At 38.7% G+C, this 16,477-nt stretch overlaps 1 protein-coding gene across 2 annotated transcripts; it reads right to left on the reverse strand.

Moving 5' to 3' along the window:
* Positions 1-1,477: 1,477 nt before the first annotated feature.
* On the reverse strand, positions 1,478-16,129 carry GTF2A2 (general transcription factor IIA subunit 2). Of its 2 annotated transcripts, XM_010969434.3 has the most exons (6): positions 15,973-16,126; positions 6,528-6,598; positions 5,228-5,348; positions 4,478-4,582; positions 3,655-3,781; positions 1,478-1,787 (listed from the first exon to the last, which is right to left on the reverse strand). In XM_010969434.3, exons 3-6 carry the CDS (start codon positions 5,297-5,299, stop codon positions 1,762-1,764), a joined length of 330 nt encoding a protein of 109 aa, XP_010967736.1. In that variant the 5' UTR covers positions 5,300-5,348; positions 6,528-6,598; positions 15,973-16,126; the 3' UTR covers positions 1,478-1,761. The 2 variants fall into 2 exon arrangements, with proteins under 2 accessions (XP_010967736.1, XP_010967737.1); XM_010969435.3 differs by lacking the exon at positions 6,528-6,598 and having other exon boundaries at positions 15,973-16,129.
* Positions 16,130-16,477: the final 348 nt, after the last annotated feature.

The raw sequence follows: 16,477 nt of genomic DNA on the forward strand, positions 1-16,477 counted from the left end.
GGGGAGAGCAGAACACCTGTATCACAGTGCAAGTGTCGGCCATGTGATGGGTATGCAGGTGACCGGAAGTGGGAGGAGGCAGTGTCGGGCTGATTTCTGCGCTCCTGCCCGGGCAGAAGCAGGCGTGTCTGGTGGCTGACCTAAGCACAGGCGCTGGTCTCAGTGGACTGTGGGGTAATCCCTGGGCATACAGCGAGGTATGGTAGAAGCGCCAGGCATTCCATACCAGTTACGGGGCTGAGTACGAGCGAGTACTGCAACTGACGCAAGTTCTTCCTGTCCTTTGTTGTGTATTTTTCATGTATTTAAATGACTGCTTTGTAATAGGTCACAAGGGAAGAAATCAGTATGGGTTACACTCAGATATGCCAGTATGTTTAAGTTTTGAAGGGTGGGTAGGATCTTGCCTCTGAAAGTCATGGGAAGTGAAGAAAACAGCATAACCAAAGACAAAAAAGTAATCTTAGCTCTGGCTTTTTCGCTTGTTTCTTGAATGTAACTGGAGTAGACGATGTGATCTTTGGTAGAGAAGGTTAGGAAGTGAACAGTAGGCTGCAAGGACTGAAGTTTTAATGTGAGAATTAAGGTCTACACTGACGTGCTGCGGTTAACATCGTAGAGGCACTCAGGGAATGGCAGTAAGTCATTACTGCAGTTAGCAGGCCATGGCAGTCAGTCCTTTCTTACAAGAAACTCACCACCTGGGTCAACGTTGCTTCTGTATCTTTTGTAAGCACAATCTATTGACACCAGTGACAGGATTTAAAATTTGCAAACGGGTATACATTCAAATGAAATGAGTTGAGCTGGGGTCGACCACAGGGTGTAAAAGCCTATTTTTACTGAACGGTAAACAGGGCCAGACCTTGGTTGGATTTGATTTATCTATACTCAGCTGCTAAATTTAAGTTCCTCAGTTAGCTGGCACCTGACATTCTTCCTCTGTGTTGTTTTAGAAATGCCACATTCTTTGTCATATATTCCTTCCTAGGCTGACAGGGAAACTCTTTTCCTTCCAGTGCACACACACGTGGCATACGTGTACTAGAACACTTTGTGGAAAGTCTATAAAGGTAAGATGTAGAGCATTCTAAATGAAACTTGTAGGGCCAATTCAAGAAATAATTTGCATGTTGCGTAAAAACTATTTTGCTGGAAGTAGGTTTCTTAGTTTTTGTTTTGGCTCCAGAAGCTGTCTAAAGATTGTCTAATTTTTCCTTATTGAGTTGTACTTAGGTTTTTTCACACCAGTCATTACCCTTGGTTTCGTAATTTTAAAAAAGTGTTTTTTCTAAGGAAAGTTCCAATCCAGAGTTTGGTTTTGCCCCCCCCCCCCCCTTAATGCTTTTATCACTGAAAGTTACAACTGATAAAACTAACTTGACTTTACTGAAGCGAACACATTTTCTGATTTCCCTTGCAAGGCTACAGTCTTCATACTGCTAGCTTTACTAGCCCTAGCAGTTATTTACTCACATTGAGGTTTAAAAGGAGTTTATTAAAGAATAGTCTTACGAAGGAAACAATGTTTGATTTGTCTTAAAAAAAAAATGGCCTGCTTCTTCATGCTGTATAATAAAGGTGAGGTAAGAGGGTGCAGCGTTACAAGCTTCTCTCTACTGGAACTCTCACATAGTACAGCACAGTGTAGTCATCTCTCCAATGCTAGAATAAATTAAAAAAAAGTCTCTTCTATGCTTCTCTTCAAAAAGCGGTGAGCAATAACAGAAGATGGCATTAAAAAAAGCCATTTTTTTCTATTCATTCTGTAGTATTGGAGCCAGTATCTGGGAAACAGAGGAGAGAAAGATTTAAATATTTTGAGAAAATCTTTAAAAAGCAAAACAAGAACTAATGGTGGTGCTGGTGAGCAGGATGGGGAAGTAGGGGAGACAAGGTTGGAAAGGAAGGTTAGCGTTGGCCCTCCATATTTATCTGCGAGAAAAATCAACTTGTATTACATTCGGTTCATATAACTGCTACTTAATTTTTTTAGGTCTTCTACTATGTCAAACTGCAAAACCACGAAGGACTGTAACAAACATATAATCAGAAGAGAATTGTTATTTAATTCCTTGTGAGGAACAAACCTAAATTCTAGGCACTATAACAACTTTTTCTCTGCATCTATATTAGCAACTGACTTTTAAGGAAGCTGATTTTTAGGAAAAACAGGCTTATCTCATTGTACTGCTGCATTTATCTGACTGCTTAGGAAAGGTATTACTTAGGTAAACTTCTACCACTAAATACCACAACCGTTTGTATTTTAATGATTGACTGTAGTCTTCTCTACTGACACAGAGTGTTCAGCGCACAGTCTAAGCTGTTTGCGAGCATGCCACAGTTTTCTCTTCGATGCTCAGTCACCCCGCTGTGCTGCAGGTGGGGCAGGCGCACTGCTGTGTACTTTGTCTGTTCAGACTTCAAGGGATGCGGTCTTCTATTTTTAAGCAACAGAAATATATTCTAGGGACCAGCACGCTGGCGCTCTGGTAAGTGAAATACATATTTTGATATACAGTTTGCTCAGGGGTCTTACCCACTTTTTGGTTCACGGCTGTATGTTTCAAGTGACTGAAACAGAGACTCCAGCAGTCTGCATCTGTGCTGGCCAGCACGGCGGCCACTGGCTAGCCGCACGTGGCTATGTAAAGGTAACTAATACAATAAAATAAAAATTATAAGCCGAAATGTTTTAGGGCAACTGGGAAATCTGAAGTGCTTAATAGCCAGTTGTGGCTGTTGGAGAGACTAGACGGAGAACATTTCCATCAGTACAAAAGTTTTATGAAGAGTACTGGGCTACATCATTAACTCATTTTGATAGAAGTCTAGAAATTATACAGTGATGCTCAGATTTTACTAAGGGTTATGAGGATGCTATTAGCCTAAATTATAAGGCATGAAAAGAAGTATACATTATCTGACAGAGAAATATTATCATTTGTAATCTAGAAACTGTTAAAAAAAAAAAAAAAAGCCTACAGATCTTTTTTGCTGTTACAGCAAGGAACAAAGTATCTGATCCTCAAAAAGTCATCTAAGTGTAAAGTTTCTTTCAAAAGGGCTAAAGGCATAATTTTAGGTAGCTATGAAAAATCAGGCTTAAGAGACTAGTTAATGACTTAATGTGAGAACAAATATATATATATATATACACAGAATATATGTTTGTGTATATATATATAAATATATATAAAGACAGGAAAGGCATACAGCAAAATATTAAAAGGTGATACGTTATCTCCAGTTTTGAAACATTTAAGGACCCGCACAAGTTCCTAGGTCTGCAATATAAAATGTATAAGGTAGCCAGCAACACAGAAACCACAGAACTGCTGAGGTTAACTACTTTCTTGAAAAAAAGTAAGCACTTTGACTCTGCAACTGAAATAGGGAAGAAAAGCTTATGAAAGTGCTCCCCCCAGCCCCCCCCCGATCCAGTTCAACCTGTGGACATAATCTGTGTGTCATGAAATTTATACGTTAAGTCAGTAAAAGGCTATTATTCAGAATCTTGCTGAGAGAATCCAGCTCTCTGGGTGTGGATCATAGGCCGTTTCCCCCAACTTTGGATGACAATTTTCTAAAGATTCATGAAGACAAGATTTCAAGTAGCTCTGCTTTCACAGCACTTAGTTAAGCACTTACTTTTACCATCACAGGCTACAATTTTCACTTTATCCACTTTAATGAGTTCTGTCACCTCTCTGAATTCAACATCATTCAATACAAAAGTCCACACGTTATCGCAGAATCGGTATGTGTTTAGAGAGCCCTTTAAAACAAAATATTTAGAGAAATCATGAAAATTCATTTTATGCTGTCACATTTTTCTCCAGGCAATTATAAGAAACCAAATACATAATTCTTAAAATAGTATTATTAGCTTCAGCTTTCCCTTAATTTTCATCCTATCATTTGAAGAAAAAAAAATCATAAACTTTCTCAGGGAAGAGTTAAAATCTATTTTCAGCACTGAAAGCTGAAGTAGAATGGACATTTGTGTATTTCTACTGCCCTCATGTGGCTACATTATGAAAGTTCATGTGAATTTCTATGTACAGACTTTGTGCACAAGCAGGGCAGTCCTGGAAACATTAAATATAATCCTGTGACTTACCTCAGCTGAAGTACAGTATTATCGTCCGTCTTATTTTAAAGATGTATCTGAACATGAAAAGCTAACTTGAAGAGTGTGACAGAAGCATCTGAATACAGTCATAATGTGATACCCACATACACACATATTCAGGTATGAAACATAGAAGTTGATAAAAGAAATTTATATGCCTAAAAGCAGTTAGAAAGAACCAAAAATGTACATGGGTTAAAAAAAATCATACTTGGGTGAGCAACTTTTGATCTGGATTATAGGAAATTCCACTCCTGGCAAGGGAGGGAACAGGTCCTTCCTCCCCCCCCCCCCCATCCCCATTGATGCAACCTTCCTCCCTTAAAACAGTGTCCTTACCCTGAAATTCACTCTGTTCCTCACCCGCTGTGCCAACGCTGAATTAATAGCCTTATCAAACTGAAGCAGAACTTGAAGGGCAAGTTGAGGAGTAATCTGCTGAGACTGCAAGAAGAAGAAAGAATGGTAAGTCCTTAGGGAAGAACCAGACAGACCATTGGGTAGTAATTACATAGTACTTTTAGGTAGTACCTAAGACATAACTGAGGTTACCCAGAGCCGCTAGATTGGAATTCCTTAGACAACTCTGTCTACCACTCCTTCAGCGTGTCTGTAAAGAGGTATTCAGTAACTTAAAGGAAAAAAGCTTCTTTTAAATAAGAAACCTAGGACCAATCATGTTTTAAAAAATCTAATGAATCTCATCAAAGCTCAAACTGTATATGACAATAAACGTTAATACATTGTTAGACGACAGATTTACATAAAAAGGTTAATTTTTCTAAAATTAGAATGTAAATTCAAAACTTATTAAAAGCTAAAGACTTATGTTAACGCATCCAAAATTATTGTAAAGCTACATCAAATGTCATAATTCTTTGAAAACCAACAACCATCTTTGAAAATCAGCTAACTCCACACTCATTATATTTCATATCCCACAGCAAGGATGGTATAATCACAGCAAGCTGAGGTTATTCACCTGAATGACTGACTTGCTGGGTCAGTGTATCTCTTTGCCTGGGAGATGGGGTATAACAAGAATTACTATGGACCATCTATAGGAAGTGTTGATTTTTAGTCTCCCACCTGTATGAGCTCATCGAGGCTCTCCTGAAGACTGTTTCCCAAAGTGGTATTCCTGTACAACTGATAGGCCATGGCTCAGGAGGGATAAATTCTTTTTCTTATTCAGGCTTGCATTGATGTTCTAAAAACGTAATATTAAAAGTATTTTAAAATAAAGGAAAACATTGTAAGTTACTATGTAATGTAGGAATTACAAGAAACAATTAAAAATGATGTTTGTATTTTTCCAGTTACTTTGACATACATTTTTCATCCTTACACAAAGTATAGATATATATTAAAGCATACATCTTTGCCATTTCTTTCAAATGTCTACATTTTGACCTAGTTCTAGAACTATGTACCACTTTCTTTCTTACTGTCCAGCCACTGATCCAATCTTTGCTCACACTTGCGTGCCTACCAAGAAGACAGCACTGTGATAGGTACCATGGAGAGGATGAGGAATAAAAATAACTGCTGACCCTAAAAAATTTATACTTTAGAGAAGGTAACACGCCTATGCCTATAAAAAAGTTAGAGACTAAGAACTGTGATAAGAGAGACGCACGGTGTCCTGTGGCGGCTGCCTGCTGATGAATGGGTTGGCTCACAAAAGCTTCCTGATTCTTCAAGGTAGACTCTGCCCAAGCGCAGGGGGAAAGTCATCTTAGGCTGAAAAAGCCAGAATAAGTATATCCATAGAAGTAAGAACTAATACACTTGGTAGCAAGAACTATAAATTGTTCCTGTTTTGGGTGTGAGTATGGACAGGAAGTAGTAGGACACGAGGCTGAAAAAGATGACAAGGATGGCTTTGTTCATCAGGAGCGGTGCCAGGGTTATACAGAGCAGGTAATTGGGAGCCCCCGAAGCATTCAAGCCTGGAAACATCAGACAAACAGGCAGCGATGTGAAGAACGTGCTTGCAAGATTAGGCATATTTGAGGGATGAGGGCCCCAAGGGAGTGGCAGCAGAAAAGATTCGACAAATGCTGAGCTTCTACTACACGTTACATGTAAGATCCCTGACCTCACGGCACCGTCAGTTTAGAGCTGGACAAGAGAGAGAGATTCAAGGAGTAATCATCCGGTCAAACTCAGCAAAAATAATGGTGCGTTACCAGTCTTCACATTACACATCAGCTTGTGAGCATCAGATCGCTTCTGCCTTCCTGAAGCCTTTTCTTTGGCTTTTGGGACCTCACACTCCGTTTTCTCCCCTGCCTCACTGGCTACTACTGTTCCTTATTTCCTTTTATTGGCTGCTCCTCAGCAATTTGACTTCTGTCTTCTCTATATGCTTTCCTCCCTCACTTACCTCATCCAGGCTTCCGGCTTTAAACACTTTTATCTGCTACTGACTTGCAAATTTATACTTCCAGTGCTTACCTTAAAAAAAAAAAAAGCAGATAATAACTATTCTCGTTTCTCTCATCAAATATCAGTTATGTCTATTCTTGAATTTTATGTAAATAAAGTCTTACAATATGTATTCTTTTGTGTGTGTGTGTCTTCTCTTTAAAATGTTTTAGAAATTTATCCAGGTTGTTTCATGTACCAGCTTAAATAATAATAACAATAACAACAACAACAACACCACTACTAATCTTATTACTGAATGGTATAAAAAAGTATTTTTTAGTGAATAAACTTGGTGATAAGTCAAAATGCTAATATCAAATTATATTATACTTAGATGCATTTATTGTAACTTTTCTACTTTCCTGAGAGAACTAAAGCAATGAAAACCTCCGACTCTTGGAGGATTTTCAGTCAAGATGGGGGAGTAGTTAGACCACAAGTTCGCCTCTCCTCTCGATTACAACAAAACCACAGCCGCCTGCTGAGAAGCCATTAAGAAAAAAGACTGGAGCCTAGCAAAAAAGATCTTCACTAGAAACAGAGAGGGAAAAACAGTGGGCTGTCAGGAAGGGCGTGCTTGTGATATAACTAAGCCTCATACCCCCAAGGTGGGTGACCCACAAGCTAAAGAACAATTAATTCACAAAGGCCCTCCCACAGGAGTGAGAGTTCTGAGCCCCAAGTCAGGCGCCCCAGCCCAGGAGGAGGAGACCCCAGGACATATGGTTTTGTAGGCCACTGGGGGCTTAACTTCGGGAGCCCCACGGGACTGGGGGAAACAGGGACTTCATTCTCTGGGGATGTGTACACAGAATCTCAGGTACACCAGGGCCAAAGGCAGAGATGGTGATTTCATAGGAACCTGGGCCAGACGTGCCTGCTGGTTTTGGAAGTTCTCCTGGGGATGTAGGGGATGGCTGCGCCTTACCCAGGGGACATAAAAGCTGATGTCGGATGTTCCCAGAGTGCCCATCCACATGAGCTTTCCTGGAGGCTGGGATCTTGATTGGATCATTAGCACCAAGACCCAGCCCCACCCAACAGCCTGTAGGCTTAAGGGCTGGGAAGCCTCAGGCCAAACAACACACTGGGTGGGAACACAGCCCCCCCATCAGCAGACTTCCTGAGCCACAAAAGCCTCTGGACACACCCTTACCCACCAGAGGTCCAGGACCAAGCTTCACCCAGCAGTGGGCAGGCACCAGCTCCTCCTGCCAGGAACCCTGCATAAGCCTCTAGTCCAGCCTCATCCACCAGGGGGCAGATACCAGAAATGAGAAAACAATAATCCCAAAGCCTGTGGAAGGAATCCACAAACACAGGCCAGACTCTACGCTGGACCCTGGCCCTCGGGTGATAAGAGAGGAGTGTACTGCTGGGACGCAAAGGACGTCTCCCACAGAGGGCCACCTCTCCAAGGCTGAGCAAGTAACTAACCTACCTAAAAAACAGAAAGATAGACAACATGAGGCAGTAAAGGAGTATCTCCCAGGCCAAGGCACAAGATAAAAATCCAAGAAAAAGAAATAAGTGATGAGATAGGCAGTTTATCCAAGAAAGAGTTTAGAGTAATGATGGTGAAGATGTTCAGAGAACTCAAGAGAAGTATAGATGCAAACTGAAGTTTTCAGCAAAGAGCTGGAAAATACAAAGAATACCCAGAGTTGAAGAATAAAATTACTGAAATGAATAACACAGTAGAAGGAACCAAGAATAGACTAAATGAGGCAGAAGAATAGATCAGGGAGCTAGAAGACAGAGTAGTAGAAATCACCACTGTAGAACCAAGAAAAAAGAATGAAAATGATGATAGTTTAAGAGAACTTTCGGACAACATGAAGCACACTAATATCTGCATTATAAGGGTCCCAGGAAGAGAAGAGAAAGAACCTGAGAAAATTTTTGAAGAGATAATAACCAAAAACTTAACTTGTGAAAGGAAACAGTCACCCAAGTCCAGGAAGCAGAGAGGTCCTGACAAGATCAACCCAAAGACGAACACAACAAGGCACACAGTAATCAAACTGACAAAAATTAATGATAAGGAGAAAATACTAAAATCAGCAAGAGAAAAGCAACAAGTAACATACAAGGGAACTCCCATAAGGTTATCAGCTGATTTTTCAGCACAAACTCTTCAGGCCAGAAGGGAGTGGCACAATATATTTAAGTGATGAAAGTGAAAAACTTACTACTAAGAATACTCTATTCAGCAAGGCTCTCATTCAGATTTGAGGGAGAAGTCAAAAGTTTCAGATATATCAAGGCTAAAAGAATTCTGCACCTCCGAACCAGCTTTACAACAAATGTTAAAGGAACTTCTCTAGTCATCAAAGCACAAGAAAATAGAAAATAGAAAAAAAAAACAACCCTACAAAAACTAACCCAAAATAATTAACAAAATGGCAATAAGAACATACGTATCGATATCTACATTAAATGTAGATGGATTGAACACTCCAACCAAAAGACATAGGACTGGCTGACCTCGTGGTGCAACAGTAGTGCATCTGACTCCAAAAGACACAGACTGGCTATATGGATACAAAAACAAGACTCATATATATGCTGTCTACAAGAGCTAGAGACACATGCAGGTTGAAAGTAAGGGGATGGAAAAAAATATTCCATGCAAATGGAAACCTAAAGAAAGCTGGGGTACCAATACTTATATTACAGATAACAGATTTTAAGATAGACTGTTACAAAAAACAAAGACGGACATTACATAATGCTTTAAGGATCAATCCAAGAAGAGAATATAACAACTGTAAATATATATGCACTCAACATAGGAGCACCTCAACATATAATGCAATTGTTAAGAGACAACAAGGAGAAATCGACAATAACACAATAATAATGGGGGACCTTAATACTCCACTTACATCAGTGGAGAGATCATCCAGACAAAATCAGTAAGGAAACACAGGCCCTAAATAATGCATTAGACCAGATGGACTTGACTGTTATCTATAGAGCATTCTCTCTGAAAGCAACAGAATACACATTCTTCTCAAGTGCACACACAACATTCTCCAGAACTGACCACATGCTGATCACAAAGCTAGCCTCAGCAACTTTAAGAAAACTGAAGTCGTACCAAGCATCTTTTCTGACCACAATGCTATAAGGTTAGAAATCAACTACAAGAAAAAAAGCTGCAAAAACTGGAAACATGTGGAGGCTAAACAATATGCTACTAAACAAACAATGCAGGGAGGAGGGAATAGCTCAAGTGGTAGAGTCCATGTTTAGCATGCATGAGGTCCTGGGTTCAATCCCCAGTACCTCCTCTAAAAAATATAAATAAATGTAATTACTCCCCCCCCCAATTAAATAATACAACAATGAAATATTAAGAAAAAAACAACCAATAGATAACTGAAGAAATCAAAGAGGAAATCTGAGACAAATGAAAACAAAAACACAATGATTCAAAACGTCTCAGATGCAGAAAAAGCAGTTCTCAGAGGGAAGTTTATAGCAATACAAGCTTACCTCAGGAAACAAGAAAAATCTCAAATAAAAATCTAAACTTACACCTAAAGCAGCTAGAGAAAGAAGAACAAACAAAATCCAAAGTTACCAGAAAGAAAAGAACCCATAAAGACTACACCAGAAATAAATGAAATACAGACTAAAAAAACAATAGAAATGATCAATGAAACTAAAAGCTGGTTCTCTGAAAAGATAAAAAATTGATAAACCTTTAGTCTGACTCGAAAAAAAAGGAGGGCCTAATTAATAAGATCAGAAATGAATAAGGAGAAGTTACAACTGACAATACAGAAATACAAGAGATCGTAAGAGGCTACTATGAGCAATTATATGCCAACAAAAAGGTCAATGTAGAAAAAATGGATTATTTCTTAGAAAGGTACAATTTGGCAAGATAGAACCAGGAAAAAACTGATAACGTGAACTGACCAATTACTAGCACTGAAATTGAATCAGTAATTTAAAAACTCCTGACTAACAAAAGTCTAAGACCAGACGGCTTATTAGATGAATTCTACCAAACATTTACAGAAAGCTTAACACCAATCCTTCTTAAACTATTCCAAAAAACTGCAGAGAAAGGAACACTTCCAAACTCGTTCTACGAGGCCATCATCACCTTGATACCAAAACCCCCCCCCAATAACAAAGATATCACACAAAAAGAAAATTACAGGCAAATATTACTTATGAATATAGATACAAAAATCCTAATCAAAATACGAGCAAGAATGCATTAAAAGGACCATACACCATGATCAAGTGGGATTTATCCCAGAGATACAGGGATTTTTCAATATCTGCAAACCAATCTATGTGATTCACCACATTAACAAATTCACAAATAAAAACCGTATGATCATCTCAGTATATGCAGAAAAAGCTTTTGATAAAATTCAACATCCATTTATGATAGAAACTCTCCAGAACATGAGAAAAGACGGAACATACCTTAACAAAATAAAGGCCATATACAAGCTAATATCACACTTAACAGGGAAAAGCCAAAAAGCACTTCCTCTTAGATCAGGAACAAGACAAGGATGTCCACTCTTGCCACATTTATTCAACATAGTTTTGGAAGTCTTAGCCACAGCAAAGAGAGAAGAAAAAGAAATGAAAGGAATCCAAATTGGAAACGAAGAAGTTAAACTGTCATTGTCTGCAAATAATATGACACTATACATAGAAAACCCTAAAGAAGTGACCAGAAAACTACTAGAACTCATCAATGAATTTGGTAAAATACAGGATACAAAACTAATATTTAGAAGTCAGCTGCATTTCTATACACTAAAACAACTAAATAACAGAAAAAGAAAGTAAGGGAACAATACCATTTACCATCACACCAAAAAGAATAAAATACCCAGGAATAAACCTACCCAAGGAGGCAAAAGACCTGTGCTTTGAAAACTATAAGACACTGATAAAGGAAACTGAACATGATACAAACAAATGGAAAGAAAGATATACCATGTTTTTGGATTGGAAGAATCAATATTGTTAAAATGGTCATACTACCCAAGGAAATATACAGATTCAATACACTCCTGATCAAATTACCAATAACATTTCTCAAAGAGCTGAAGCAAATAAATGTTAAAATTTATATGGACACACAAAAACCCTGATAGCCAAAACAATCTTGACAAAGAACAGAGCTGGTGGAATCATGGTCCCTGACTTCATACTATATTACAAAGCTACAGTCATCAAAATAGTATGGTACTGGCACAAAAACAGACACATAGATCAATGGAACAGGAAAGTCCAGAAATAAACCCACCCACTTATGGTGAATTAATCTACAACAAAGAGAGCAAGAATATACAATGCAGAAAAGACAGTCCCTTCAGCAAGTGGCACTGGGACAGCTGGACAGCCATATGTAAGTCAATGACGTTACAACACTCTCACAGCATACTAAAAAATAAACTCATAATGGCTTAAAGACTTAAATATAAGATAAGACACTGCAAACATCCTGGAGGACAACATAGGCAAAATATTTTCAGACATAAATCCTCGCAATGTTCTCCCAAGGCAGTTTACTCAGGCAACAGAAATAGAAGCAAAAACCCCCCCAAAAACCAAAAAATCAAATGGGATCTAATTAAACTTGTAAGCTTTTACACAGCAAAGGAAACCATAAGCAAAAGAAAAAGACAACATACAGAATGGGATGGATACATACAGAATGGATGCAAAAGATGAGTCTGACAAGGGCTTAATTTCCAGAATATATAAACATCTCATACAACTTAATAAGAAAAAAACAAACAACCCAATCCAAAAATGGGCAGAAGACAAAAACAAGAAATTCTTCAATGAAGACAGACAGATGGCAAATAAGCACATGAAAAAATGCTCAATATTGCTAATTATCAGAGAAATGCAAATCAAAGCTACAATGAGGTATTAACTTACACCAGTCAGAATGGGCATCATTCAAAAGTCCACAAATGATAAATGCCAGAGAGGCTGCAGAGAAAAGGGAACCCTCCTACAAAGTTGGTGGGAATGCAGTTTGGTGCAGCCATTATGGAAAACAGTATACAGATTCATCAAAAGACTGAAAATACACTTACCACATGATTCAGCAATCCCACTCCTGAGCATATATTGAGGGAACCTTAATTCAAAGATACATGAACCTCAATGTTCACAGCAGCACTATTTACAATAGCCAAGACATGGAAACAACCTAAATGCCCACTGACAGATGACTGGGTAAAGCAGTTCTTGTGTATTTATATAATGGACTACTACTAAGCCATAAAAAATAATAAAATAATGCCATTTGCAGCAACATGGATGGACATGGAGATGATTGTCATTCTAAGTGAAGTAAACCAGAGAGAAAGAAAAATACCAATGATGTCACTCATATGTGGAATCCAAAAAAAGAAAAACAAGCCACTAATGAACTTATCTATAAGACAGAAACAGACTCAGAGAGAGAAAACAAACTTATGGTTACCGGGGGAAAATGAGGTGTGAAGGGATAAATTGGGAATTTGAGATCTGCAAATAATAACTAAATACAAACAGATAAACAGCAGGTTTCTTCTGTATAGCACAGGGAACTATTTCAATATCCTGTAGTAACCTTTAATGAAAAAAAATGAAAACGAATATATGTATGTATATCCATGACTGAAACATTACACTGGAGTTGACACACTGTAAACTGACTATACTTCAATTAAAAAAAAAATCCATCCTTTGTATTGTTATATTGCCAATATATGTTATATATCATCATATATTTTACTATTTTGGTAATAATACGTCAACATGTCAACTATACTGGTAATAATATGTCAATAAAGTGTTATTTTTGCTTGGAAAAAAACCGCAATGAGATATCACCTCACACTTGTTAGAACTGCTACTATGAAAATGTTAGGAAACAGTTAAGTGTTGGTGAGGATGTGGATTAAAGGGAAGCCTTGTGCACTGCTGTCAGGAAGGTACACTGGTGCAGCCACTATGTAAAACAGTATGGAGGTTCCTCAAAAAACTAAAAAAGAACACCAAATGATCCAGCAATCCACTTTTGGATATTTATTACAAAAAAATGAAAACACTAACTGGAAAAGATATATGCACCCCCACATTCACTGTAGAACTATTTACAATAGCCAAGATATGAAAACAACCTAAGAGTCCACTGATGGATGTCTGGATAAAGACACTGACATATATACACAGTGGTTTATTATTCCAACTTAAAAAAAGAAATCTTGCAAAGTGTTACGGCATGAGTGGACCTCAAGGGAATTACACTAAATGAAATAAGTCAGAGAAAAAGACAAATACCAAATCATCTGCCTTACATGTGAAATGTTTACAACAAACTAAAAACCCCCCCAAGCTCACAGAGACAGATTGGTGGTTGCCAGGGGTGAAGAGTGGAGGATTGGAGAAACTGGTAATGGGGGTCAAAAAAAATGCAGTTGATATAAAATAGAAATTTAAAATACTTTAAAAATTGACTTTATAATACATGTATATATGTATACATATATGTATGTTTACATATATGCTAAAAATACATAATATATGAGTTAAATATTAAACTGAGCTGATCAGGACACCTTAACTGAAATGTTGAGAACAATGAACATATACAAATACAGTAAAGCATTTCAAAATGATATAATATATATAATTAGATATAAAAGACAACAAAAAATCCCTAAATGACAAGGTAACCTTCAGACTGGGAGAAAATACTTGCATATCATGTATCTGATCAGGGATTTTAATATCCAAAAGATATAAACAGCTCAAACAGGAAAAAAGCAAGCCACCCAATTCAAAAATGACAGAGTATCAGAAAAGACATTTTTCCAAAGACATCCAGGTGGCCAACAGGTGTATGAAAAGATAATCATCACTAATCATCAGGGTAATGCAAATCAAAACTACAATGAGATATCACTTCATACACATTAGAATGGCTATTATCAAACAGACAAGAAATAACAAGTATTGGTGAGGATGGGGAGAAAAGGGAGACCTTGTGCATTGTTGGTGGGAACGTAAATTGGTGCAGCCAATATGGAGAACAGTACAGAGGTTGGTCAAAAAAAATCAAACACAACTGTCATGTATTTCAGCATTTCCACTTTTGGGTATTTATGTGAGGAAAAAGAAAACACTAAGCCAAAAAGATATACACACTTTTTTTTTCACTGAAGCATTATTTACAACAGCCTAAGTGTCTATCGATGATGAATGGATAAAGATGTGGAGGTGTGTGTGTATACACACACACGCACACTATACACACAAATACACACACCTACATATACACATAATGGAATATTATTCATACATTAAAAAAGCTGATCTTGCCATTTGGGACAATGCTGATGGCCTTCGAGCGCATAACGCGAAGTGAGGTAAGTTACAGAAAAACAAGTATCACGTGATCTCACTTACATGTGGAATCTAAAAAAAAACTAGGCTCACAGATAGAAGATAAGATTGGGGGTTGGGGGAAGGATGGGTGAAGGGGATCAAAAGGTACAAACTTCCAAATACAAAATAAAAAAGTCATGGAAATGTAACGTACAGCATGGAGACTACAGTTAATAATACTGTATTGCATATTTGAAAGTTGCTAAGAGAGTAGATCTTACAAGCCCTCACCATAAGAAAAAACATTTTTTGACTGGTGATGAATGTTACCTAGACATATTGTAGGGATCCTTTTGACAAATAATTTAATCATTATGTCCTACACGTAAAACTAATATATTGTAAGTCAACTATAACTCAGTAAAAATAATTTTAAAAATACCTATAACTTATTTAAATGTTTGTTGAAGTTACTTGCTTTAATAATCCCAGATTTCTAAAAATTCCTTGTGAAATGCTCCGTTCTTTTAGATATGGTACCAGCCACAAATTTAGTACTACTTCATTTCGCAGTTTACAAAATTAAATTAGAAGACTCACGTTCGAAAGTAACCTGATAGTCTTTCTTGAGCAAACCATTCAGTGTAAATTCATTCGTGTCAGAGTTCACACGAGGTGGGAAAGGCAGACTTTAAACAAGGGAAGAAACACAAGAATAGTACACTTAAGGAATTCCCCCGATATTCCAGGGGGAAAAATCACCCTAAGATGCTTTAAGACATCCGCCTGGCTAAAAATACGGTGCTGGGCTCACGACCTCCTCCAGGACCGTTCAGCTGGCGCCCAGCAGACAACAAGCCTCCCGCCACAGGACGCAAGCGTCTCCCGGCCGCCTCCCTTCCCTTCCCATCCTGGGGCACCGCCGCAAGGCCAGCGCGGCAGCGAAGTCGGTAACGGGCCGACCCCGAGCGGAAAAGGCCCTCGCAAAAGACCCAACGCAATCCCTGCTGTAGGGGGTGACTCAATACCTGTGGAAAAGGCGCTTCCCGCCGCGGAGAAGACAGAAGCGGCACCGTCAGGAGCCCAACAGGAGGTAGCTACTTTCCCGACCTCCTCTCCGGCCGCCGCAGAGCGCGCAGAGATAGGTCGACGACCCGGAAGCGCTCGCAGAACCTGGAAGTGACTCCGCACTGGAGGGCCCAGAAGCCCCGCCCACTGCCTGATTCCCGTCAGCCACTCAAGCATTGGGAGCAGAGAGCGGGGAGGTGGAGAGAGGGGCGTGGGGCCGCAGTCCAACCCCTAGCCCGCTCCACAGGCTTAGTTTCCGAGTAATTCACCAGGTTCACTAAGTCGTCCCTAAGGGAATTTTAGAGACTACTTTTCTTCACGGTTACATGCACAGTTAGGAAATGTTGGGCAGTCACATTTTGTGCCTAAGGTGTAATTCAGGGTAATACTGTTGAAGACTGACATGTGGAAAGATTTTAGCACGGATTTCTTAATTCAAAACAGGGCTGCAATTCATTTAGCCCA

Source organism: Camelus bactrianus, chromosome 6, assembly GCF_048773025.1.
Source record: "Camelus bactrianus isolate YW-2024 breed Bactrian camel chromosome 6, ASM4877302v1, whole genome shotgun sequence".
In the NCBI taxonomy this organism is placed as follows: domain Eukaryota; kingdom Metazoa; phylum Chordata; class Mammalia; order Artiodactyla; family Camelidae; genus Camelus; species Camelus bactrianus.